Source organism: Antedon bifida, chromosome 10, assembly GCF_963402885.1.
Source record: "Antedon bifida chromosome 10, ecAntBifi1.1, whole genome shotgun sequence".
Classification (NCBI taxonomy): Eukaryota; Metazoa; Echinodermata; class Crinoidea; order Comatulida; family Antedonidae; genus Antedon; species Antedon bifida.
In genome coordinates, this window is record NC_136235.1 from 5,892,749 (window position 1) to 5,920,451 (window position 27,703).

General features: G+C 32.0%; 3 protein-coding genes across 3 annotated transcripts; 1 reads left to right on the plus strand and 2 right to left on the minus strand.

Annotated features, from left to right (window-relative positions):
• Nucleotides 1-1,716: 1,716 nt before the first annotated feature.
• Nucleotides 1,717-15,960, plus strand: LOC144854710 (E3 ubiquitin-protein ligase arih1-like). Its single transcript, XM_078712657.1, has 14 exons — nt 1,717-2,351; nt 4,267-4,422; nt 6,006-6,074; nt 6,366-6,458; nt 7,692-7,747; nt 8,326-8,499; nt 8,712-8,754; nt 9,229-9,378; nt 9,524-9,576; nt 10,251-10,308; nt 11,420-11,503; nt 12,052-12,228; nt 12,843-12,955; nt 13,391-15,960. The coding sequence occupies exons 1-14, from the start codon at nt 2,133-2,135 to the stop codon at nt 13,470-13,472; spliced, it is 1,527 nt and encodes a 508-aa protein (XP_078568783.1). The 5' UTR covers nt 1,717-2,132; the 3' UTR covers nt 13,473-15,960.
• A 343-nt stretch (nt 15,961-16,303) lies between these two features.
• Nucleotides 16,304-18,776, minus strand: LOC144854709 (myogenesis-regulating glycosidase-like). The gene has a single exon (XM_078712656.1). The coding sequence runs from the start codon at nt 18,749-18,751 to the stop codon at nt 16,775-16,777; it is 1,977 nt and encodes a 658-aa protein (XP_078568782.1). The 5' UTR covers nt 18,752-18,776; the 3' UTR covers nt 16,304-16,774.
• A 1,288-nt stretch (nt 18,777-20,064) lies between these two features.
• LOC144854396 (myogenesis-regulating glycosidase-like) lies at nt 20,065-27,057 on the minus strand. The gene is made up of 2 exons (XM_078712343.1): nt 26,855-27,057; nt 20,065-24,566 (listed from the first exon to the last, which is right to left on the minus strand). The coding sequence occupies exons 1-2, from the start codon at nt 26,886-26,888 to the stop codon at nt 22,411-22,413; spliced, it is 2,190 nt and encodes a 729-aa protein (XP_078568469.1). The 5' UTR covers nt 26,889-27,057; the 3' UTR covers nt 20,065-22,410.
• Nucleotides 27,058-27,703: the final 646 nt, after the last annotated feature.

The following is a 27,703-nucleotide window of genomic DNA, read 5'->3' on the forward strand; positions in this document are numbered from 1 at the left end:
ATAAACGGACGCAAAGCGTGAAAAATTAAATTCCAAGCCCAGCAAAAGTGTATGATAAATGTGTTTTTCGACATAGCGCCCTCTCTCTAAATATAACTTTTTGTTGCTTTTTGACATGGTAGTTTCAATTGTTGTTAGATTGCCTTTCTTCCATTCCGAGCATCGCTAGTTTCACGAAATATTTCAACCGAGCTGTTGACCTAAAATATATTGATTATTTTTTGCACTTATTCATTGAAATATGAAATGAAATATTATAAGTTTCTTGCCAAAGTGATAGCCAGCGAGGCATGTAATGCATACAATTCATGCCGGTAGCCTAATTCAACAACAGAACAAAATTATAAAATACAAACAGCGCGCACTAATTTTCTGACATTATAACGCTGGTATTCATAAATTTAGGGCGCTAAACATAACATTTACGATATCGAATACAGGTTGTGTAAGCCGCAGACAAAAAAATGTTATGGTGTGCTCTCCCTGCCTCAGCACTAAGGCCCAGCCACAGTCTAATTCTGTAAACCTCAAATACAGTACTAGCTCGCATAGCTTTAACTCTATTCCACCACGGAAACTTTCCGACCAGCATGGGATTCGAACCCACGTCATTCGTGTTATTAACGCGACGCTCAGTCGACTGACTTAACCGGTCATCTTGATTTTAAATAGGTTAATACAGGCTTTGTTCCTTCAAGATGACGCCATGAATATACATGTATGACGTACCGATGAATTACGTAATATGAAGCACGTACCTATAAATAGACGTTATAAGGTTCAGTCAATGTAGGCCTGTTTTGTGACATAACGGGTAATGCTCTGTTTTAACTACTCTCAGTTATAGCCTGGTTTAGAATCTCTCTACGGATTTTATTTTTTTAAATTTATTTATTTTAATGGAAAATAAATATTGTTTTTCTTTTATTTTGAAGAGAGATATTTAGAGGGTTATGTTAATTTAGGAAATAGGTCAGCTATCTTTGTAAATGCACAGTCATCTGTCATGATGCATAGGCCTACTTAATCACTATAATTTATATAGTAATCGCCAGTATGATAGGGGATGCCTCTTGCCACACCATAGGCATTCATCCGCGGTGTTGCTGCCTTTTGTCACATCAAAAATAAAACATCACAACAATAACCTCAAATCGGGTTTGGGTTCATTTAGCCCATTAGCATTTTGACAAATTTTTACTTTTTAATACATTTTCTTTTTTTTAGCCTCAAGTGATAAGAAATACATTAAAATGAAAGCTTCATATATATTCTAATCTGCGAAATTATTATTAATCTAGTTATGAATAAGATTACCGGTTATCTCAGTCTAATGATTAATCATTGTAATTGTTTTAAGAATTGTAAAATATTTAAATTAGGCTTTTGTGTGTACACGAAGTACACTTAATTGATAGTCGCATAGGAAAAAAATTAAATCCGGTTGCTGTTTTCTGATTTGGGAAAATTGGTTAGAGATGTTGTTCTAGACTGAAATGCTGTATTCAAAAGGCAATCTCAAATCTCAATTGAATTTAGTGAGAAACTACTCAAAGGCGATTTTTAAATATTTATTTTAAAGTTAGAATATCCGCTATAGAACGATGAGTTTCTTTAATCTTAGTATTTTTTTAAAAACTTTCTTTGGCAATGACATTTTTTAAAGAGCCCCCTCTAGAGTTTTTACTTATTACCCACAATGCATTCATCAATGACGGAATTTCGGGAAACGATTGTGATTACTACGGGGCTACAGTGTTGTTGTGTCAGGGCTATTTTTGTCCTACTAGAAATAGGTAACTGGGCGGGTAAGGATAGGACACATTTTGCTATAAATATTCGAATTGTATTTTTAAATACACGGAGAAGCTTATTATGTTAAATATTAAGTTTATTTTCCGATGAAAGTCCGTGAGTGTAGCTGATTCTTCAAGTAAGCTCTTTCCCAAGTGACGTATTTCTTTATCAACCAGGCCATAATATTGCCTGGTTTCACGGGGTATTCACATTTTGTATTTACTTTATATGAAATACACCTAAAGGCAGATAAACTATTTGACTGAGAGAGATAATAATTTCTAAAAGTGATAATCAATTTTCTACTCTATAAACTGTATCAAAACATATTTTAAATGGATGAAGATGAAGGATTTTTCATCGAAGACGATGAAGAAGAGCAGGATGATGACCAGGGATCGAGTGGTTATGAAGACCATTTCGAAATGGAAGGTGAAGAATCTGCTTCAAGAGATAGGCCAGAAGATGATGATTTTTACTATGAAGTTTTAAATCCAGATGCCATAGTTCAACACATGGTTGATACTATACGAGAAGTAAATAATGTTGTAGAGGTAAGTAAGTGGTAGGTCTACACGATACGATAGTGTAATTGTTTTTTTTAAATACAATGATTTTCATGGCGCTACTACGGATATCTAATTTTGGGACAAATGCGCTCATAACATAGCGTTGGCATGGCGTTTCCAGACCTAAATGCGATGGCAAATATCTTGCGTACGCCTACCTATGTAAGTGGTCTTTGAGTAAGTACAGTAAGTAGTAAGACTAAATCTATGCGAGGAATATCTACATCTAAATTATTATTATGTGGGTAAGGTCAAATCATGGTCCAAATTGGTTTTTCTTTCAAATGAGAATAGTGATTGATTTAATCAAATCACTGATTATAATATAATTGATTGTTTTCCCACACTTTAAACTCTGAAAGTCTATGATCGCCTTACACGGCATGCACATAAAATACAAACTGCTGCCAGACCATTATTAGTTTTGCCAAAAGGTTTTATTGTGACTTATAAGAAGCCACTGTGACTCAAGTCATGTCATCTGGCATCAGTCAGTTGTGGTTACAATGTTGGCATTACATCATTGCAATTATTTAGTATGTGATTGAAAGCAGAATGTGCAGCACCTGGTTGGAATTACAGAATAAAAATGTGTACATTAATTCGATATTTATTGCACTATTTTGTGCATATTCATCATCAGTTGAGGACATTTGGATTAAATGCCCTCTATTGACCCATGATTGCCATAGTGCAATACCTTCCATGATCAGCACACTGGAAGATCCCCTACTCTTTATCATGCATTAATATGCATTTACATACTGTAGGACCAACAGCTTTACATCCTATTTAAAGAACAGGCTTTGCTATTTGATATGGCACAATGTCTAATGCTAGTCAGATTCTATAGCCATTATGCCACATCGCCACGCTCAGCTTCACTCAGAATAATATCATGTTTAATGTTTTGTTTCTGTGTCTACACTATCAAAAAAAATTGATGTGCTCATATATGGACATGACAATATCATATCACTACCATATTTGGGCATATCACTACCATATTTGGGCATATCACTACCATATTTGGGCACATCATACTTTTTTTGTTTTTAGTTTGATAGTGTAGACAGGGCTTTAGTTTCCATGTACAGTACGTAGTAGCATTTTCTCTTTTCATTTTAATTACCTGTAAGCCAATGCCAAAGCTAAAGACTTCCAATACAAAGAGTATTTGTATTACTATAAAGACACAAAAATAAAAAACATTTCATTCAATATTATGAAAATCATTTTTCAAAAATGTCAACAGCTCTGTGATGTTGAAATATCTTAGGAATGTCATCTTTGAGTTTAAATTCATCTCTTGTAATAATATGATAATAGTCTATTTCCATTTTAATGGATGGACGGATGGATTATGAATTGTTAAATGCCATATTCAAGCAGTTATTTTACATCTGTTGTGGGTAAAGGAGAGTTCAATATTTAATGTACTACAGTATTATGTACCTGAGAATCATGGTTTGTGTTATAAAGCCAAATATCTAATTTACTGATATGTATACTGTAAACATGTCAATATTAATACATTGTACTTGTATAAAGCTCTGTCTACACTATCAAACTAGTTTGACAAAAACAGTGTGATAATGATATTCCCAAATATGGTAGTGATATGCCCAAATCTGGTAGTATTAGTATACATCACATGTTATCACATAAAGTTTGATAGTGTAGACAGAGCTTAAGATTAGGCTAAAATAGTCAATTTCAATCATGTGATAACATACTGAATACTATATAGAGTACTGTGTACAGTAGTGATAACACATTATTTCACCTTTTTCCTTCACCAAACAATTTCTCTTAAAAAGAGGCGTCTTCTGAATAGGGATGTCCGAAGAAGGAGTTGTACTGTAATTACAATGTTGCTACATTTTTTTTTACATTACAGATACCTGCAACTGTAACACGAATATTATTGAATCACTTCAAATGGGACAAAGAAAAACTTATGGAACGTTATTATGACGGAGATCAGGATAGGTTATTTTCAGAAGCTCATATAGTTAGTCCTCATCGACAGTCGATGCCACAGTCTGCATCAAAAGTAAGTAAAAGAGGTTCTTCATAAGAGATGTTTAAATAATATTGCAGATGCTATTTTATCACAAAGCCTTTAAAAATAGGTTTTACTTTAGTTGATTTTTCATCACAAAGGAGTTAAGCTCACATTGTTAAAAGCTGATAGCTGAGTGTTATTTATGAATTTTAATTTTGTTCATGATGGATATTAGAATTTGAATGAGGTTGTGATGATTTTATCCTCAATTCTAACATTCAGTTCTGTCTGTCCACTTTAATATTGGTGAAAATCAGAAATATGCAATTGAGAGCAATATTGAAAAGATAAGAACTGTGAATAGTAAGTATAGTAAAAACAAAATTTGTTTTTATTTAAATGAAAGTCCCTTTATCCCTAATTCTATATGGAATTCAAATCCCATGATTGGTGATCATTTTAATGTTAGTGATAGATACAGTAGATGAAGAATATGCAAATGAGTACAGTATGGTAAAGATTGAATGTTTGAATGTTAAATAGTAAAATCTACCCAAAAAAAAGCTTTTAAACTTTGACCCTGTTCGCACTATATTCAATATTCTGAGAAATGTAGAGAAGAATTGTACTAATTAATTTATTCAATGTAGTGAATGTTTCACATCTACAGTAAGTGAAAGGTAGTTGCTTTAATAGTGTTTATCCAGACTAAAATGTTATACAATCTACTTGTTTTATGTAGTTAATAGGATACTCCTGGTTTTAAATTGTCTAAATGAAATACTTGATTATAAAAATAGACTACTTTATGTAGACAGTTTGTTTTTCTTACAATAATGATTATGTTAAAACTTTTTTGAAGTATTCACTTGAATCTCTGCTGAGAAAAAGAAAAAAAAAAAATTTATAATATACACTGTGAATTACCAGTAGCTTTGCGTCATGTAGCTAAGTAATTGTTCTAAAAGGTACGGAGATTAAAATGTACAATACTAGTCAGAGCAGGGCAAAACATCTGACCAACAATTAAATAATACATTAAAACTAATGATAATCAAGTTGTAAAATGAAGGAAAAAAGATGCATAAAATCCTACTAAACATTGAAGGAAGTGACATCAGTCTAATTATGTATGTATATCGAACAGGAAACCACATAAAAGTCATAGATATTCTCGTCTGTTTGTCATTTCTGTCGCAAAGCTTGTATATGTTTGTTACACATACAAAAACTCATCTTCCCTAATATAATGCGTGGTTCCCGCTACAGATGCAACACAACGTAAGGGATTTGACGATGAATTATTTGAACTGTCTCTTATCATTGGTCAACTCGCTTGTGTTGCGTGTACGTCCTTGCGTTACGTCCTAGTGGGAATCAATCTTAAGGGTTCCTTCATGATGAGTGTTGCTCAAATGGCAACCATTCATCTGGCGGGTACTCTTCTGAACACAACCCAAATGTGTACACTGGGCTTACAGTTTGTAGGTCCAAGAAGACTGTACAGTACTGTTGATGAAAGCCTTGAACCTGTGCTGACTTGGTAGTAGCTCGATAGTAGCTTGGTAGTAAGTTAAAAACATTAACATTAACGCTGTTCATAAAATCATACTACTTTTGTTTGTTGTTAGGTGAATACAAGGTCATCGTCCTGCCTCATGCAATCTTGTATGGTATGTTGTCGTACAATGCCAACAAACGTAAGTGTAGTGTCTTTATTCAATTATTGTACTGTACCCCTGGAAATGAAATTATTACAAAAATACAATACAAATATATGCTTTTTATGTTAATATTTTCGCGCTTCCTATTAAATGTAGAGAATAGATTGAAAAAAAATTTATTTTCTATTAAAACTATAATTTAAAAGGACAAAAGTAATGTTTTTGGTGAAATTTTACTCTTTGAATAACTACAATTAATTTATCTTTAGGTCTTCTATGTTTTTATGTGACTATACATCTTTAATGTCTATGGTTATTTAATTTTAGGATTTTTCTTCTTTGGAATGTGGACACAAGTTTTGCAATGAATGTTGGACTAGATATTTATCAATGAAGATAGTGGATGAAGGCATGGGACAGGTAGGTGTCATTTATTATGAAAAAGCCTCTCAAACAAAGTCTTTTTTTGTGCCTACAGCAGCTTACCTTATTTTCCACAAGTATAATCATTATAAGCTGACCCCAAGTATAAATCAACTCTGGACCAGAATATCATTTATTTTTGTCTTACTTGATGTAATGTAATATGTTGAAATCCAATTCTGAGGCAATAATGTACATACCATGAATTTGTGGAATTACTGTACAGTTGGCTATGATGATATAGAAATGAAATAAAATAGGATTTATAAAGCTCTGTCTACACTATCAAACTAGTTTGACAAAAAAGTGTGATGTGCCCAAATATGGTGGTGGTATGCTTAAATATGGCAGTGATATGCTTAAATATGGTAGTGATATGACATCATCATGTCCATATATGGGCACATCACATTTTTTTGTTGCATAAAGTTTGATAGTGTATACAGAGCTTAAGATACATTTGATTAAAATTGAGTTTTATTTGTTATTTAAAATTGTAATGTTAAGTAATTACAATGTTGAATGTTAATTAAATATTAATTTAAAATGTTAGTTAATTCGTAACATTCAAATGTTATTAAAGAACGTTCAAATTGTTAGGTGATGAAAATCCAAAATGTTATGTTGGGTAATTAACATTTAAAATGTTATGTTATTATAAATCAGGATATGCTCTACATGTATGTAGTCTGCCTTCAGATACAGTCTCTTGTAAATTATCCATGACATTCATTACTGCCTGCATTTAAACAAGAAAGAGTTGAAAGTTACCATACACTGATACCAATTGGTTGTGTTCACCAAAACTGAACTTAAATGTGTTGTGTTTTGAGTATAATAAAACTAAAGCTCTGTCTACACTATCAAACTAGTTTGACAAAAAATGTGTGATGTGCCCAAATATGGTAGTGATATACCAAAATATAGTAGTAATATAGCATCATCATGTCTATATGGGAACATCACATTTTTTTGTCGCATAAAGTTTGATAGTGTAGACAGAGCTTAATTATTTGTTGAACACACCCAAATGTAGACAATTTTTCAAATGTGAAGTTTATCTCATTCTTTTCTTTATAGAATCGTCTTTAAAATGTATTATTATTATTTATTTATTATTATTTGTTATTTTTTTTGCTTACGATTTACAGGTAGTACAGTTTATTTGGAACCATGTTTAAAAAACGTGTTTATTTTGCTAATTGAAATTGTTTTTATTTGTTTTCTCAGACTATATCATGTGCCGCTCATGGGTGTGACATTCTTGTAGATGACCATACAGTTATGTAAGTGACAATGTATACAACTACATTCAGTTTATTGTACATCTAAATTCATAAAAATCCATGTGTCCATCTGATTAACATTTAACTGAATGTGTGATAAGCATTGCTTGCTTTACATTTTACATATGACATATAAAACTCACAGTACAGCATAATGAATTTTTAACACACTTTATAGATTTATGCATCCTTATGAATTGTGGGGGCCATATTTTAGATCATATAGTATGAAACGGTTATAGTTTTATTAGAACAATTTTTAAAACCCATTTCATGACAAGTTAATCTCAAGACAGACAAACCGACTAGTTTGAGAGAAAATGGTTCATTAATATTTTGTAAAAATTTGTTATTGCTTTTTATATAGACATGTATCTGTGTTTTTTCTGTTTTATGTTTTTTTATATTTTTTTTTCCTGTACATGTATTTTGAAATATGAAGAAATAAAAAAAAAATTGTTTAAATGTCGTATCAAGATAATAAAATATATATAGGCATATGGTGAATTCCACTTCCTAAATAATGATAAAGTTAGTGATCACAAGGTTAATGTTTATTGATAATGCTTTTTCTTCAGGAAACTAGTTAAAGAGCCTCGCGTAAAGTTAAAGTATCAACACCTTATAACATTGAGTTTTGTGGGTTGTAATCGTCTGATGCGATGGTGTCCAGCACCTGATTGTCCGTACGCGGTCAAGGTCAACCATAATGAGGTCAAACCAGTCAAATGCCGTTGTGGTCATGAGTTTTGGTATGTCTTTGTAAAGAATTTTTGCCCTCACTGAAACTGAATAAAAACCATGTCAAGTCTAGGCTTACTTTTTTTCGAAAAGGGTGTTTATAATCCTCAATAAGATTGAGAATATTTATTATAATTAATTGTTGTTAAATTTTGTAATTTTGTCAATGCCATTTCATCGTAAATTGGTCAAAATAGTAATAATAATTTGGTTTTATTTACAGCTTTTCCTGTGGTGAAATGTGGCATGATCCTGTCAAATGTATAGTAAGTACAACAGCATTAAATATAATCTTATTATAGTACCATTAATTAACTCTTACTGGTGATAAATAATTGTACTGTGTAAAATAATTGAATAACTGGTTTGATTATTTACTAACAATTGATTATTTACACTGATTTCATCTTCATTTCATTCTTTATCAAGCCAAAGGAACAATACAAATAACATTTTTTTTTTTAAAACAACAAACTTCATAAGATGGCTAGGATAATAAAACATTAAATTACAAAAAAATAGATTGTAATATTCAGTATAAAAATAGTATTTTAAGTCTGAAAAATGACCATAATTGATTCTGCATTTCATCCTTAATAATGTTATCTTTTGTTTACAATTAACTCACTATTTGCGATATTCAGTACCGTATACAGTCAAAAGCTAAACATGAACTTATAAATAACATTTGTTTTTAAACTTAACTTTGATGCTAATTTTTGCATGAATTTTTCTTTCAGTGGTTAAAAAAATGGATAAAGAAATGTGATGATGACAGCGAGACTTCTAATTGGATAGCTGCAAACACCAAAGAATGTCCCAAGTGTCATGTGACCATTGAGAAAGATGGCGGCTGCAATCACATGGTGTGTCGTAACCAGAGCTGCAAGGCAAGTAACTTGATTTCAGTTTAGTTGTGCTTCTGAAATTCTACTTTGTGTTTTTTCTTTATGTTGTATCTATGTCAAAATGAGAAGAAATATAGATAATAAAATATAGTATTATTTATATTATATTCTTGTTTTTATTCCGCAGGCTGATTTTTGCTGGGTTTGCTTAGGTCCTTGGGAGCCTCATGGATCTTCTTGGTAAATTGATTTTAATTATTTAATAATAATATTGTATGATGACCTAGTATAGTCCCAGGAACAAAATTGTGTGAGTGGGATTATTCGTATCAGTGTTTAGCCTATATCAGGGAGTGTGATTATACTTGAACAACAATGGAATTGATCATACAGTCATGTCTATATTTAGTCTAAATCAGGTAGTGCGATTATACAGTAATAATATTTATTTGGCAAGTTTAAAAAAGTACCTTTAACCAGAAGCAAGTAGCAATAGGCATGAGCACAAACATCATAACTGCTCTTACTCTAAACTAATGACATAGAATTTTGGATTGTTCATGGAGCATTTTTACTGTATGTGAGAGGTGTGTCGTGCAGTGTGTTCTGTTGGACATTGGATTACTGATCGTGAGATCGTGGTACAAATCCCACTCTTGCCATTGCTTGTATACTTAGGCAAGACATTTTACATTTGCCTCTCTCCACCCAGGTGTATAAAATGGATACAACTTTGTGCTGATTACTAGCTGCATTATGGGAGTATGTTTTCATACGTGTTTGATACAAAATGACAGGGGTTAATAATGTTCAGTGCGCTTATATGCGCTATATAAGAATGAACTATTATATTATTATTTTAGGATAAGGCAGAAGATGATGAATTAGTAAATACTATGTATGTTTTTTTTCAGGTATAATTGCAATAGGTTTGATGAAGATGAAGCAAAGAAAGCTAGAGATAATCAAGAAGTAAGATCTCGTACTGAGTATTTGTGTTTCGTTGAACATTTGGAGGATCATGATATGAGCCTGGTAGCCTAAAAGCCGAAAGCTCTGTCTACACTATCAAACTAGTTTGACAAAAAAAGATGTGATGTGCCCAAATATGGTAGTAGTGATATGCTTAGATATGGTAGTGATATGACATCATCATGTCCACATCACATTTTTTTGTTGCATAAAATTTGAGAGTGTAGATAGAGCTTAAGAGTGAATTAACATGGCTAATTTGTCTGTGGAATGCTTAGGTTACCTTTAACTCTTCTCCTCCTCTTCATCAGAACCTATTTCTTCTCTTCAAAATAAGACCAAACTTGACCATTATGAATGACCGGTTTCGAAATTATGAATAAATTAGTAGACAGACTCCTCCAACAATGATCATATGGGGCCTATCGGGAGCAGCTGTTTGGTCACCGAGGATGTTAAAAAAACATCCTGAAAGCAACTTGGAATTTGCCATTCGCAACATGGCATGGCCCTCGGGAGGACGCAGCTACGACTTTTTTCCGGTTAAAAAATCATGTTTTTACATGAAAATATGACGATTTAGACACTGTAACTGATAAATAATCTTTAAATTCATTATATATTATTGTATAATACGCTTCAAAATAGTGATTATTACAAATAATGATGGATTTTAGACGATTTTACGTTTTACGCGTTTCGAAAAGCGTGCTTCGAATAATGGTTATATTTTTTGATAATATTTCAAACTCACTTCAACAATTGTTTTTATATATTTGGAAGCATATTTTTTTTCAAGTTGTGAGTATTTTGTATAATTTGTTGTCACGATTCATGCACATCAAACTACGCATTTGATTTACTTTTATTTTTGTGACCTTGATTTTTAACCTCATGAGCGTTTTAAGCGCTTATCTGGGTGAATCGGTTATCCGAATCGGCTAAAAAGATCCTAATGGGACTAGAAGAGTTTTAAGTCCTATCTTGTCTGTGGAATGCCTAGATGTGCCCCTACAGTTTTGCCGGCTATTTGTGACTGTTTTTCAATATAAAGTTAATGTTGTCAAAAGTTTCCAGCAAATTTTCATGGAATGTTTGTTTCTTATTGCAGAAATCCAGATCAGCATTGCAGAGATACCTTTTCTATTGTAATCGCTACATGAATCACATGCAAAGTCTCAAGTTTGAAAATAAGGTATGTTTGATAATGATTAGAAACGCATTCTGAATACATGTATATAACTTTAAATGGTGTATGTGTAAGTTATTTTACAATATAAATTGATATTTCTTTGTATCAATTAGCTTAAATGTGCCAAAGGCCAAGCGCTTCTGTCGCCGATTAAGCATGTCACTCCATATATTATTTAGTTTTACCAAACAACAAGAAATAGCTGTATTGTTCTGCTTATTTTCACGAAATTTATTTGGACGAAATAAAGTTATCTTATCTTATTGGTGGCAAATTAATGGAATAATATTATTAAGGTATTATCAAAATGTAATGTTTGAATTTTGAATAGAATTTTTACATTGTATATTTGAATTTAAATATGGACATTTTTTTTAAATTGTGTACCTTATGTCTGAAAGTTGTTTGTATTTTAACTTTTAATTGAAATTTATTTTATATTTGTATATACATTGTAGTTTTTAATGTAAATTTGGTGTAATTCAGTTTATTCTGCAATGCCATTTTATTTTGAATAAACGAGAATTGAATTATATTATATGTTTTTACAGCTGTATACTAAGATTAAAACTAAAATGGAAGACATGCAGCAGATGAACATGTCATGGATTGAAGTACAGTTTCTAAAGAAAGCTGTTGATGTTCTCGTCTCATGCCGCTCTACGTTAATGAATACCTATGTGTTTGCTTTCTATCTTGGCAAAAACAACCAGAGTATAATATTTGAGGTTAATACATTGAATTGTATTTGCATGGAATAATCCATTGTATTTGCATGGAATAATCCATTGTATTTGCATGGAATAATCCATTGTATTTGTGTGGAGTAATATACAAATAATGTTTTTATTTTATGAGTTGAATGGGAGAATATTTTCATGAGTTGAGAGATTGACTATTCCCTTTAACAAGGCAGAGCTGGGTTAAATAGAACAGTCTGGCTTTCAATGAATGGAATTATTTTCTCCATTCAATGAATACGAAACATTCATTATTTGTTTTATAACAACCTACTGTAAAAGTAAACTTATATTCAATCCGCTACTCCCTATGTCAAAGGTTAGGCCTTTGATAAAAGCAGCGCTTTGATTTTGGCCATAGAATAGAACAATTTATAGACAGCACACACTATCGGTTTAGATTGTGAACATGTGACAGTTTTGCGTTGCAGATAGTAAGGATACACTCCGGAGTATTATGTTAATTATTATTACTCTATGGTATTTGGAAATAGCTGTATTCTAAAAAGAAACTCTATACTTCATTTGATGCTGCTTAATTAAAACATTTTTTTAAAAAAACACTATTGTGAGATTTAATTATATTAATTTCGCTTTTTCAGGAGAACCAGAAAGATTTAGAAAACGCAACCGAGTTTTTATCAGAATATTTAGAACGAGATATTACATCAGATTCCATTATTGATATCAAGCAAAAGGTGCAAGATAAATCAAGGTTGGTATTTTTTTTTAAAAACCTCTTATTCCATTCAATTGTGGTTATATTCTAATACAGTCAACTCTCCCAAAACTGGACTCTGTAAAAACCAGAAACTCTCCCAAAACCAGACTTTTCTTGATGACCAAAGAGTCCCAAATTCATTTTGATCATTAAAAACACATTCCAAATACCAGACTTTCTGGAAAACCAGACATATTAGGACAGCCCAAAGGTGTACGGTATTGGGAGAGTTGACTGTACTACCATTTCTTAGGTTTAATTATTGAGTGTAAATTGGACAATAACCACACAGACAATAATCACACATAACCATTGTTAAAGTGATAAAGGACAAACTTGGGTGCCCTGGTTATTGTCCTGCGTGGTTAATATCCGATTTCCTTTTAAATATTATATTTATAATTACTTTTTTTATTACTATTCAAATAGATACTGTGAAAGTCGACGAAAAGTACTATTGGAGCATGTACATGAAGGATATGAGAAGGATTCTTGGGTCTATTTTGAATGAACCTTGTATTACTGGCATTGCTAATAGCACAGGATAATAATTATATATACAACAACTGTGTCATATTTTAATACAATGTAAAGTTTAGAGAGTGAGAGTGAAAAGGAATTTTGTTTGCACTGAATACAACAAGAAATTAGGAGACAAATACATTCTTATAAATAGTAAACGAGTATAAAGTAATGTATTGTTGTTTTTCAATTTTTAATTTACGGCTTATGACAGAAACTGTAATACTTTTCGGATTGATGTGCGGTTCCTAGAGCTAATTAAAACACTATTACTATCAACTATTTTGAGAGAAAACTTAATTTCTATTTACATTATTACTATAAGAATTAACAATAATGTTAATATTTATTACACTACTAGTGTATGGTATATTTTCTGTTAATGTAGTCGGGCTTTGGGGAAAAGTAGGTATGTTTTAAAGAAAGATAAAATGTAGAGTAACAAATTAAATATAAGCAAAGCAAAAATCCAACCGTGATTAAATTGGGGTAAGTCACAAAAAAAAATTATTCTAGACTTACTTTTTTAACCAAAGCTTCATGTTATCTCATAGTATCAGAATTGTTATTTATTATATGACTTTATTTATCATCAGAATCATAGAAAAAATTTAGATTAAGATAAATTGTTAAAGATTTCATAGTGTAGTGCATTACAGTAGTATGTGCTTCTTTTCAGGGACTGTGAAATGTAAATCAAATGACAAACATGACCAAGTACTGTACACTTGAAGTGACAAAAAGAATCGCGAACTTTTGAAACTAAAGTTTATTTATCATATACACCATTATGTGTAGCATCATTTTAACAACAATCACTTTTTAAATCTAAGATTCTGAACCAATAAATCTGATATTTGTATACTAGAGGATACATGCTTGTTGTCCACTAGGCAAATCAATAGCGCCATCTTATACGCATTCATATTTCCATCTTCAACATTTCTTTTATGCGACAAAGTTTATTTCCTTCAGCAAAATTATTACTGTAGGTTAAACAGTTCCTAGTTTTTGCGAAGCGAAAAATTTCACAACCAATCAGAGCTTCAGAAAATGAGTTGTCATGCGTTCATGAGCACTCATGCAAGTCGAACAGCTCACTAGCCAATAGAAGTGACTAAGTGAAAATCAAAGCTATGCGCTATTGGAAATGGTAGTGCGTTTTCTTTTCTAGTTTTGTCAAGTGGAAAAACAGGCTTAATGTAAGGTTCTGATATACTGTGTTACTTTTACAACAGAACACTTGCTTTAGAAACTACTAGGCTAAAGATCTAATATACTGTACTACTAGAGTACAATAATCACTATTATTTTACTACTACTGTTGGCAGTGGTGTAATGGCTATGAGCACTCGCTGTCCCCAGGGCTTAAGGAGCCCATGTGCTAAACCAGGGACCTTTTCCCCTTGCGTTACGCCACTCATGGTTGGCCTACTACAGTGCCTAATTGTAAACCTAAAAGATTGGGTTCATGTCTCTTATTGCAATCATAATAAAATGTGGGGTTTAAACATATTTTTTTAAAGCAACAAATCACTAGTCGCAATGTTGGTTAGAAATAGCTTGTTTTGCGCGTCAGTCAAACTTGCCCGCCTATAAATAACCTCTATGCCAGTCAAAGTAGTATATAAGTTTCACTGTATTATATTATATGGTACAATTGTAACAGGCCTGTGTAATAGTTGGTGTTTAAATACTACTTGCCTTCTGGGTTGTTTATCAGACTGTCTTTGTAGAAGCTATCATCTCCACCAAATTATATTGCTTTGTTTCTTTTAATGAATGTCAAACACATTTAAAATGACTAATAAATGCATATCTAAATATATTTGGTTTTTTTTTTGCAATGGTTCAATGTTTTCTGGTAACTATTTTTCATTTTCATTATTTGCCTTTAATGTGAATGTTTTTTTTTTATATAGTAGCACCCTTATAACAAAGAGTGGTTCTTGAATAAAGGTTGGCCATAGTGTCATATATTTCCCCTTGTTCCTTTTATGGGAGATTGTCACATGAATAGGGGTTTCCCAAAGGAGAGTTCTGCTGTAGTTTTTTTTTTTATATTTTTATTCCGGATTACTAACTGTAGATATATTGACAGAGCAAAGAGCTGAAAAAATAACCACATTCTTTTAACTAAAAAATGTTAAAGCACTAGGCCTAAGTGTCATTACAAAATATTTTGGTGCTTGTTTTTGTGGAATAATGAATTCCTCCAAAACTGATATTGCCTTCCCATGCGTTCTTCAGCAATTCCATACCCCCAATTATGTTTCTTGCTACTAATAAATAAACTCGTCAATAAAACACGTACAGTATTTGTCCCTTTTGACTCTTTGAACTTTTCGCTATATTCTCCAGTGTCTTCATATTAAAAATTAATATTTGATTTGGTCAATATATTCTATTTTTGCTATTATGACAAACTAGTTTCAACATGACTTATACATAATTGAAATGGCTAACACTCTAGTAGAAAATGTAACTGATAAGTGACTGGAGTGACTCCATTGAAAGGAGGTTGTGCTTTCATTCCTGTCTGCCTGTGTACAAGATAAAATCTTTGTTTCTGGACACTGGTGTCATTTAACCCAGGGAAAAAGTTTAATTCAGATCGTGACACTCATCGCCCATTAATTATTCATACCGAAAAATATAGAGAGTCCGCTTCTCATTAAGAAAATTAATAGGTTTCTTCTACATAAATATATTAATATTCAGCTCAAGTTCATATTTTCTGTATATAGCTCAAAATGCATATTGCTACATGCATGAATATATGGACGTGCTGTTATAATGCAATTATGCATGAAAAAAGATATACAATACAAGGATTTTTGAGTTAAATGTTTATTATTGTTATCAATACAGTGTGGTACAATTATCAATGCGCCCTAACTCTGAAGGAAATTTTTATCATTAGTTGAATGAATGTAAATGTGCTATTAAAATACAATCCATATGAACAAAAATGGAAAGAAAGTATTACAATAACAATTTTATTATTATTATTATAGTACTATATTAATGAGCCTTGGATATTTTTTTAAAAAGTATTAGTTGAAATAAATATGGATGTGATATTAAAATACAGCCTTGCATGACAAAACTGCTATACAGTACAAACTACAAGTATTTTGTTAGGATTAAATTATCATCAATACAATAGTAGTAACATTAGGTACTTATCAGTCTTTTTCATGTACTTTTCTGCAAATTATATGATTTTGGTAACGTTTTAAATTGTTGAAAATTGTGCTTTAATTATCATTGACGTTAAAAACTGTGACTTCATTCTGCAATCCGTGTATAGTATGCAACCTCGTCTAATGCAACTGATACATCCCTCAACCATCTGTTTCCTTCCACATGTTTTTTGTTTAATTCATCCATCCAGGAACCAGCTGGTAAAAAGACATCCCTTGACACTGCACCTTTGACTAATACTGGGGCAACAAGAAGTTTATTGCCAACAAGAAACTCATCATCAACAGTTAATGCATCTTCACTTTTTGGATCCAACCACCATAATGGTCGAATAATTGGTGCTCCCGATTGGGTAGCCTCGACAGCTAGCTCTATTATAAGGGGAGCAATATCTGTTGTATGGAATTCAACCCATCGCTTAGAAATAGCGATTACTTCATCATCATATTGCCATGGTGAAATAGAGAACTGCATACTAGGGAGGAATGCAGTGACTTCTAGCCACCGGATGTAGAGTTCACGTTCTGGTTTATCCTGCCCGTGAAAACCACCTTCATAGGCATTACCACCTATCATATCGGGTAAAATAAATGGGTAGCCTAGTATGCTGAATGTTAATGCTGTTGGGATTATAGTTAGTAAACCTTTGTCATCTCCCCACTTGGAATCTTTATCCATCATTCGTACAAATATTGGAAGGTCTTGATTCCCATAAGAGGCTCGCACTTCAATCTGGTTTCCAAGACTGGCAGCCATTTTTGCATGCAACATCGTATAATCAGCAGGGTTATACAATTCACCTGCTGTTTTGTAGTTTTGTGGCAAGTAGTTTGTTTCACCAGCATCAAATTTGAAAGAATCTATTCCATATGAGTTGCGAATATCCACAAGTCTTTGAGTGTACCAATCACATGCATCAGAGTTTGTAACATCCAGTAATGCACCCAAACCATTCCACCATGGCACTAATCCAGGGTCCTCTGACCCTTGCTTTTTGACCCAGTAACCTAACTTCTTTCCTGCAGCATATGCATCAGAGTTTATATTAGCGAATGGCATTACCCACATGGTTACTCTGAATCCAAGATTATGCAGCTCTGTGATCATCTCCGTCGGGTTGGGGAATTTCTCTGAATCAAAGTCAAAGTCTCCGTATTTACTCTGATAACCATCGTCTATCTCCAGTTGACTGTTATTAAAACCATTCTCAATGATCTCGTGTGCGTATTCAAGGATCACGCTGTTGTTGATAAAGATCTTGTATCTTGCCCAAGTTGACCAGATTGGAAGTGATATCATTCGATCATCTGGTATTCCTGAAGGTTTACCAAGGAATTGCTCTGTCATGTAAAGATGTACATCTCTGATATTATCAGCTGTGCAGATGTCATACATCATAACAGGAAGTTTTCCAGAGGGTCGTTGGTAATATGAGTCACTGTAAGTACTTTTGAAGCACACTTTTCCGTCATTATTATAGTTAATACTCACATGAAGTGGAGTGTCTTTATCAACCCAGATAGCTACACCGTTTGAAGACAACCAGTATGGTTCCATCACGGAGCCCCAATCTTGAGAATCCGCATACATATCGCCAGATACATACATTTTCATTGATTTATTCCAGCGTTCAATTGGCCAAAACTGGTAATACATCTCTGCTGACCCATACCAATGCGAATGACCTAGCTCAAAACAATCAATAAGATCATTGGTCATGGAGTTTAACACTTCCCAATTGAAACGTGTGCAAGAAATTTGACTACTTATAATTGTTGTACTTATCTTCAGTCTCGCTTTTTCTTCCCAGATGAAGCAATCTTGTTCATCGCCACACTCGGCAATATCATACATAGACAGCTGAGATCCAAGCTTGCCAGTAAGAAGTGTTCCATTGCCGCTTTTGATAGTTAATTCTTGACTAGCCATCTGGAAATTGTAATGCTTATTGTTGGCATCTTGATCATCACTATCACCAGTAAACAACACTGTACACACTATACCTACAACCACAACTACAACTGCAGTTGTAATCAATGCCACTTTAACTCTGCCCTGCATGTTTCATTAAATCAAAGATATCTTATAACTTTTCAAAAATTGTTCAAATACACCGTCGTACCTGATAATTTTGCACACAGATTCAATTTAAATCCACTGTACAAGTACACCATCAGTCAAATAGCTCTGTGACTATCTTCTGAATATAGGTTCAAATGAAAGCCGGCGTGACAACAACCTTCCGATGTTTTATCAAAATACATCTTATGTATATATACTGGCACATGCCAGGGAGCAAAGGTTAAACGTTTAATTAATTATGCAATTTATCAAGAGTATATATCTTTGATGATAAACAACATTGACAGTAATCAGGGCAAATGTAAAGTGAACCTCTTTCCCAGGTATTCATAAAGGAACCAACAATAGCAAAAAAAAACAGGATTCAGCACACTCATAAATCACCTACTTCACTGGGGAGGATATCAGCTGGACTGTGGTTGCAGGTGGCTCCAGGGGCCCTGTAAAGTAGTCTGGTTGAGTTGTTTGCTGATAGATTTTAAAATTTTGGCCCTATTTCAAAATCCTGGATGTGCCACAGGATTTGGACTTTGACATTTTTTCTTAACTTCAACATACTTTGACTATTACTATGTTTACATTTATAGCTAATTGTTTCTCCCTTTCTGTTAAAAACAATATTTTCATAGACATTCAATAACATTTTTCTTTTGGTAGAAACAACAAATGTAAAGGTGTCTCCACTAAACATTACTCTAAAGCACATTTAGAACTCTTTGTGTAGACAAAATCCATCTATTCCCTATGCTGCACTAAAGCCATGAGCTTAGCTATGCTTAAACTCTTAATAAATAAACACAGCTATTCTAAAAGCGAATCTTAAAATATGCTTACGTCAACAATATGGATTTCTGCAGGTGATAAAACATTTGATAGTATTAAGATTACTTATTTTTTTAGATTTATATTTCACATGCAATTTTATGCTATTAGTACAATAAAGAACAGTTTTATGTGATGGATGGAAGTTATGAGGTTGCATATCCAAATATGTTGCATACAATTAAATTATATTTTGCCCTAGCCTTGGGATTCATAATCTATTATTGTGTATGAGTATATAATATTGTTTTTTGTTAGTTGTAATTTCCAGAAAATTTAGAATAAAAGAATCCATTTCTATGAAAACAAAACCCACTTTGTAAAATAAAATGAGGAGCTTAACTGTTTTCATTGCAGGTTATAGCCGTTTCTTTATTATCGTACATAGCACACTAAACATGTGTTGCAAACAAAAAGACTTAAATCCTCAGTTTTTTTTCTAAATCAAAATATTTTATTCTTTTCCACTGACATCACTTCATATTGTACCATACAATTATATATATTATATTTCTTTTGAAAATCTGAATAACTTTTACTATTTATTTACATTTTTTTCTAAATTTATACAGAAAAATATTTGACAAAAATAATGAAGTAAATACATACACAATACAGGCTTTTATTTTTAAGGTTCACACAGAATATATATATTTTTTTTAAATAAAAAAGATCAAGTCCACGTTTATCTCAACTTATAATCAATTTTGTTTTCAACTTTTGGCTGTAAATCAATTTTGACAAAAATTCTGTGCTCTGATTGGTTGAATCTTTAGATAGTGTATGTCTGTCTTGTCTTTAAATATTTAAATCATAATTATGCATAAAGCCCTCTTGGTTGCCATGATATTTATCAAATTGTATAATCTCTAGGCACCAATAGTTGACAAGAATTTAATTGCCAGATGTTAAGTGTTGACACTTTGCTGTTTTGATTGAGAATGATGCATGATGGGATAGTTTTATTATTCATTGCATCATTGGCAAATTGCCAACTCATTAACACTTAATCATTGTCATCCCAACCTTTTAGAAATACTAATAGAAAATAAATATATTTCAGCTTATGCAAAATATGCAATTATTTCTTATTAAATTGAAAATATTGAATATATCCATATCTGAATTATTGGATTTAATAAATACATTCTTATCTTTTACATTAATCAAACTTCTCTCTTTCTACTGTGTTGGTTATACCGTAATAAATTGCTATAAACATTTTTTTTTCAAAGAAATTAATTTTACATTTAAAAGTTTAATTTATATTTTATTTTTGTGCTATAAATTCCAATTTATAATAGTTTTTTTTTTTTGGCGATTTAATGTTTAATCTATTAATAATAATATGCATTTTCAATTTTTAAAAAAAAAACAGGAACAGGGAACTTATCAGTAGGAAACAAATTGGGTATTTAACATGTAAGTTGGTACATGGTCTATATGCTTATAACGATTAAAAAAATAAATAAATATTTTCTGTTATAATAATAATATTTAGGCCTACTGTTATTTTATTAAAAATGAATGCTACTAAATCCAATTCAGATTTATTTCACAGTAAAATGGAATGTTTGATACACACCTTTTAAAATGATATCAAATCTTAAATCTATAAAAGCATTTTGTTTCCTACAAAAATCAATGTGTCATTTTCTTCACTTGGAAATTCAATTTACATTTAAGAACCAACCAAATCCTGGATTAAATTTGATTTTTTTAATTCAACTTGATCACTTGAATTGATTTTCAATCATTTTGAACTTGTCAAAACTGATCTTTTATAATCTAGAAAAGAAAGAGAAATGTGAAATACTGCCAGTAAGGTAAAGTGTAGACAAGCTATCGTGCCATGTTGTCTACTGTTTAATTTTCCTATTTGTTATACTCTTATTTTGCATAAATCACAAAGTATTGACGTGTAATCACATTAATTGTCAAACAAACAAGCACAGTGATTTATCAATGTCTTCAAATGTCATCAATAGCCATCAGTCTAATACTAATCAATGTTACAAATTCCATGTTAACAAAACTAATCAATGACCTAGTATGTGTAATGAACAATTTCAAAAATGACAATCTGCTCCAAATTACTCTTCCAAAATCAATTTCTTCAATGTTGCTATTAAAAGTGTTTTTCAACTGTCCATCTCTACAGTAGGTCTACTACAGATTGCTAGACTCTAGTCTCTTCTTACGTAGAATTATACGCGGGCCATTTCAATTTTTTTCAGCTCAAGTATTTAATGATGAACGCCATTTGTGCCAAATGTTTTTCTATATACGAATATTATGTTGAATCACCTTCCTAGAACCTAGACAGAGAGCATACAGATTTTAATCAAACATAAAACAAAGATTGTTACTGTACTGTCCATTATATTTTAAATTAATATTATCCTTTTTATATACAAATTTAATTACTTTTTATTTTGTTTAAATAAAATATTGTTATAATATATTTCTTATATTGTATTTTGAATAATGAATTTATAGAATTTATATATTATACAAGCACGTCACTATGCCAATATATACATTTATATTAGATGAAAAATATTTAAATTTCTTCTTTTGAATAAAAACATTATAAAACAAATATAAATTCTTAATGCACAAAATCTATATGCAATTTTGATACCATTTTATAAATATAAAAAAATACTGAAAATATAATATTTTCTAAAAAAAAAAAAAAGGTCCTATTAAGATCTACAGTTTTGTTTTCATATCATACAAATATTTACTTAAAATTGTGTGTGCTTGCAAACGTAATCTTTCTTTTGTATTATGTATAATATAGAGACGTGTTTTTATTTGTGAAGTTCATCATCTATAAGCTCAAAATAGGCAATACTGTCAGTGTTTATACCCGTGATTGTTAATGTTTGTCCACCCTGAAATAATTTGCTACTTAATGGACTAGACCATTTTCCTTCAGGCAAGTAAACTTTTCTGCTATTTTCTTTGGCATTTAAAATAGGAGCAACAACTGTTGAGTCTCCGACCATAAATGACGTTTCAATAACATCAGATTCAACATTTTTTACGTCTCCACTTAACCACACTGGTTTTATTAACGCTTCCTCAAATGAATCCAACTGTTGAACATTTTTATTTTTGAAATAATTTCCATGAAATTTGACCCACTTTTTAGCAATATTATCAACAGAATCACTTAATTTCCATGGGAGGACTGAGAATTTCATTACTGGGAAAAATACTTGCATTTCAACCCATCGGATATATAACTCTGGGTCACTGTATTTAATGTCTATATGACTACAATTCTTAGCTACATTGATTGTACCACCGATTGTACTTGGGATAAAGTAATGGTAGTTGAGAATTGATAGATTAAGAACAGTTGGAATAACACTCTTTAAACCTTTCAAAGGTAGCCATGTTGGATGTAAAGATTCAAGCTGACTGTAGAGTCCTAAGTCTTGATTTTGATAACCCGACGTCACTGCTAAGCATCCATCAACCTGTTTTATTGCTTCTACATATAATCTTGTGAAATCAGACGGATTCGCAAGATTGATTTTTGTTTTAAATCCAAACGGAAGATAACTGGCTTGCCCATATTTAAAAGTAAAATAATCGATATTATATTTTCTTCTGAAATTGTTTAATCTGTTGACAAACCACATAATGGCGTTATCATACGTTACGTCAAGCAATGCTCCGATACCGTAATCCCATTGCACAAGTCCAGGTACCTCTCCTCGTGGGTCTTGTACCCAGTATCCTTGTGAAATACCTTCTATAAATGCATTAGCATCGGTATTTGCAAATATACCAGTCACTAACATAACTTTCCAACCTTTTCTATGAAGAACCTCAAACATTTCACTTGCATTCGGAAACCTTTCATGATCAAAGTTAAAATCTCCGTAATTTGAGGCAAAGCCTTCTGGGATTTCTAAAATACTTGCGTTATATCCATGTGAAAGTATATCATCAGCAAAATTTAAAATGTCTGTTTGCGTCATACAATCACCATGTATAACATCTTGTAAACTCCAAATAACATCACCGATTAAAAACTCCTGAGGTGTTGATGTTTCTGGAAAAATGTTAGATTTTGCATATTTGTAAACAGACGACACAGATTTATCAACAATAATACTGTACTGTAATTCTAATTGGTTGTTCATCGACTTCAGGTAGGGATTAGAGTACATAGACTTGAAACAAATTTGTGATTGATTAAAGATATTTACAAAAAGTGGGTTAGTACTCTTGATGATGATTTGCACACCGCTGGAAGACAAAAAATAACGCTCTTGCACAGAGCCGTATCCATCATGTCCGTAACCACTAATAACACTGCTTGAAGAAGACGTTATGAAAGGAACGTATTGCGATTTATTCCAATGTTGAACTGGCCATAACTGATCAGGTAGTATACCGCCGCCATACCATGAATAATTATCACCAAATGAATAACAATCAACAAGTTGTTGATTTTGCTTCCATGCTATCCACGTCACATGATATATTTCTGTTGACTCAAACACACTCTGTTTTATTGTCAAAGATCCTAAATTTATCCACCTCAGGCAAATTTCGGTTTTTGAATTGTGACAATAATATGGGTTGACATCTTTTGAGATTTGTTGACCCAGAGTACCTAAAAGAACTGTTTGATCATTGTATCGAACCTCCAACATGTGACTCTCTACATCAAATTTTGTTTCGCCAAATTCAAAGTATAAACTGTCTGGTTCGAAGAATTTATAAATACATACCACTCCCGTAACAATTGCAAAAAAGAGAAACAAAACCATAATTTTTAACTTAATCTCTCGACGAAATCTTAGTTGTTTAATCGGGAATGCTATGTCCACCTGTTCTGGGTTGACGATGGCTTGTGTTCTTTCTTTTAGTTCTTTTTCAGTAACAGTCTCAGGTTCAATTCCATTGGCTTCATTTTTGGGTGTTGTCTCAAGCGGGATATCTTGTTCTGTAAGCAGTAAAGAGGTATTAGTATCATCATCATCCATCTTCATTGCAAATAGGTAACCAGTATGAAACAATGTTTAATAAATTAATTCAATAGTTAATATAATCATGAGATATTAACAGGAAATAATATACAATATAATGCAAGCATCAAACATAAGCGAAGTTCAAACACAATTGTAATTATTATCCAATAGGTTAACCTCGGGAAGGAAGCAAAACAATACAACCAATACACACAATGCTTTCATTATCAATAATTGCTCAATCAGCTTCAAAATCCTGCATATATGTGGAAATAGTTTTTGAGCAGACTTCGTAACATAGCAATTATACTCATTGGTTGTTGTGTGTTGGTTCTAGCTCTGAAATCATGTCAACAACATATATAAATCTCTACCTATTAATATTAACCTTTAGTACAAAGTCTAATAACAAAAGGATAATATTCATAGATATCTAATGTAAATATCCACTGTGTGGTTATATGAATAATATTCATGAGTGATTACCAATCCTACCTTTCACAGATAATGGTTTAACCCAGCTTAGTTTTGAGAAGAAAACAATTTTAACCAATGAAATACATTGAAACTTTTTGAAGTTCGGAAATTGCAAAATTATAAATATCTAGAGAGACCAGATTGCACTTACTACCTTGGTGAATCATCAGAGTGTCATACCATGGCCATTAACCCTATTTTATCCATTATTATTATCACACTGAGGGTTTTTATAGGCTGTTGGGGCTACATATATTTCCTTTAATAACAAAATACATTTATTAAAAAATAAATATTCGATCTAATTATTGGTCAAAGTGTATAAATATTATGTGACATTAAAATGGCATATTAAAAAAACAATTCTCAATATCATCTTTAAAATAAATGTTTAAAAATGTGCAAAAAAAAAATAAAGGGGAGGAGGTGCTAATTTCTGTTTTGTAAGGAGCTATGCCAAAACAAAAAGAGTATAAACAGGGTTATTTATTTCTGATTTAATATCCATAATATTAAAAATGAAAATGTATTTGAATATTGTACATTATTGTATTCAGATATTGCCTAAAGAGAAAAGCAGATGAAACAGTTATTTTTATGCTAGTTTTGGATCTGCTTTGGTGACTCTCTCCCATGTTGAACATTGTGACATACACTGCAGCAATTACATATAAATCCATACAGTGCTATAAACATAAATCTAAGCTTAAATTTCTTGTTGGTTAAAATGTCATATGCTGTTTAATGAAAGTGAAGCATTTTATTTAAAGTGAACAAAAAAAAAATACAATCACACTCAGAAATGCAAGTGCAAGATTGAAAAAAAATGCCTCTTTTATATTACATTCATTTACATTTCATTTTTGTCAACAACAATTGAACCAACTCTTTAAAATCTACCAATGTTAGATTTGTCCCCTCTTTTGTAATTCTGGATTACTTGCTTGCGGATATACCCTTATGATATTGGATAGCTCCAATGCATTGTGTTCCATAAACTGACGGTGTTTATTTGTACAGTGCAGAAAAACCAAGCTAGTCATGCACCTAACAATTACAATATAAGCAGACATACAAAGTGTTTAAATAACTGTACTTTATTCAACAATGACTTTTGTTACTATATAAATAGTTAAAACCCATTGGAATTGTTATCCGTTTTTACTGAACAAACACTATAAAACCAATGTTCACAATCTTTTGACATAAACTTATTTTTTGGTCAGTTTTTATTGCATCTATTGGTTCTTCACAAAACAGTAAGAATTTTACATTTTTAATTGTTTCATTTAAAAAAAAACATTTGAAGAACATTTTTCAGTAAAATTATTTCCGAAATACGATTTCATGATGCCCTGAAATTGCTATACTAGTTCTTTCATAGCACGAAAGTTGACATGGAGCACGGTATTAGGAATTGGACTATGGACTATGTGGAAGACTCGTCTGTAATACTAATGGCGTCGTCCTTTGGATGGGACTTAAAGCCGTTGTTCTGTGTAATGCACGATAAGAACCTGGTTGACTTTAAAAAGTAATGGCTCTGCTGTGGGCGCATAGTGTCACATTTTCTCAGTTTTCACGATGACCATATAACCGCGGGCATATACATTTAATTTTGTGGGGTAAATCATAGAATTTACTGGTTGACAGTGCTGGCAACGCAATAGATAGTATTTTTTAAATACCTTGACCATTATGGTCCGGTCCTACATACATATCTTGAAGAATATATAACAAGGAATTAATAGATTACAGAAATCTCCAGGCTTATCAATCAACCTACCTTCAATTGGGCCTTCAATAACGATAGTGGCCATTGTAAATTTGCCTTAAATTGCTGCATATAAATATCTTGCTTCCGACATGGTTGCAGAACCAGATCAATTACAACCGCTGCATTCTTAGCAGCAGCAAAAAGCAATGTTGAAATGTTATTAAGTTGTGTTTGATCAGATTGTTAGCTCCACCACAGGACGTCCAATCAGATCACTTACATGTTTCATACTGACAGCTGAGCTGCTGACACAGCGCAAGAAACTCTCTGAGGAGAAAACTAGTTTATCCTGTCTGCTGCCCTCCATCTTAAAATTGTTACTCTATAATGTAAGATAATACTACTAGCCTGGGTGCAGTACAAATTTAGCGGGAAAAAAGTATAGGAAAAATTTTTTGGGGTTTTTCTGATAGAGTATACCATATAGAATGTCAGAAAAAAAATCCCCATCCCAGGGTCTTGGGGAAATTTTTTTACGGCACTTTTAAATTTTGGCCTATATAACACACACAAATTTATATTAACACACACAAATACCTATATATATAGGGGATAGGGAAATCAATTCACGTTTTTTTTTACTTGGAGTTGTGTTATGATGATTAAAATTAGCTGAGGCTTACTTTAAAAACTACTTCTCATAGTAGTTGATAAATCGAGTCGATAACAATGACATCATCATGCCAGAATCCAATATGGCGTCCAATTTGGCGGGAAAAACAGGGTATTGCTAACCCCGCAAACCCCCGCAAACCTCCAAAAAAAACATAGCAAACCCCACCGAACCAACATAAAAGTGATTGAATCATGTAGTGTACAACCCACTGGGTATATCCATTTAAAAAAAATAATAAATTT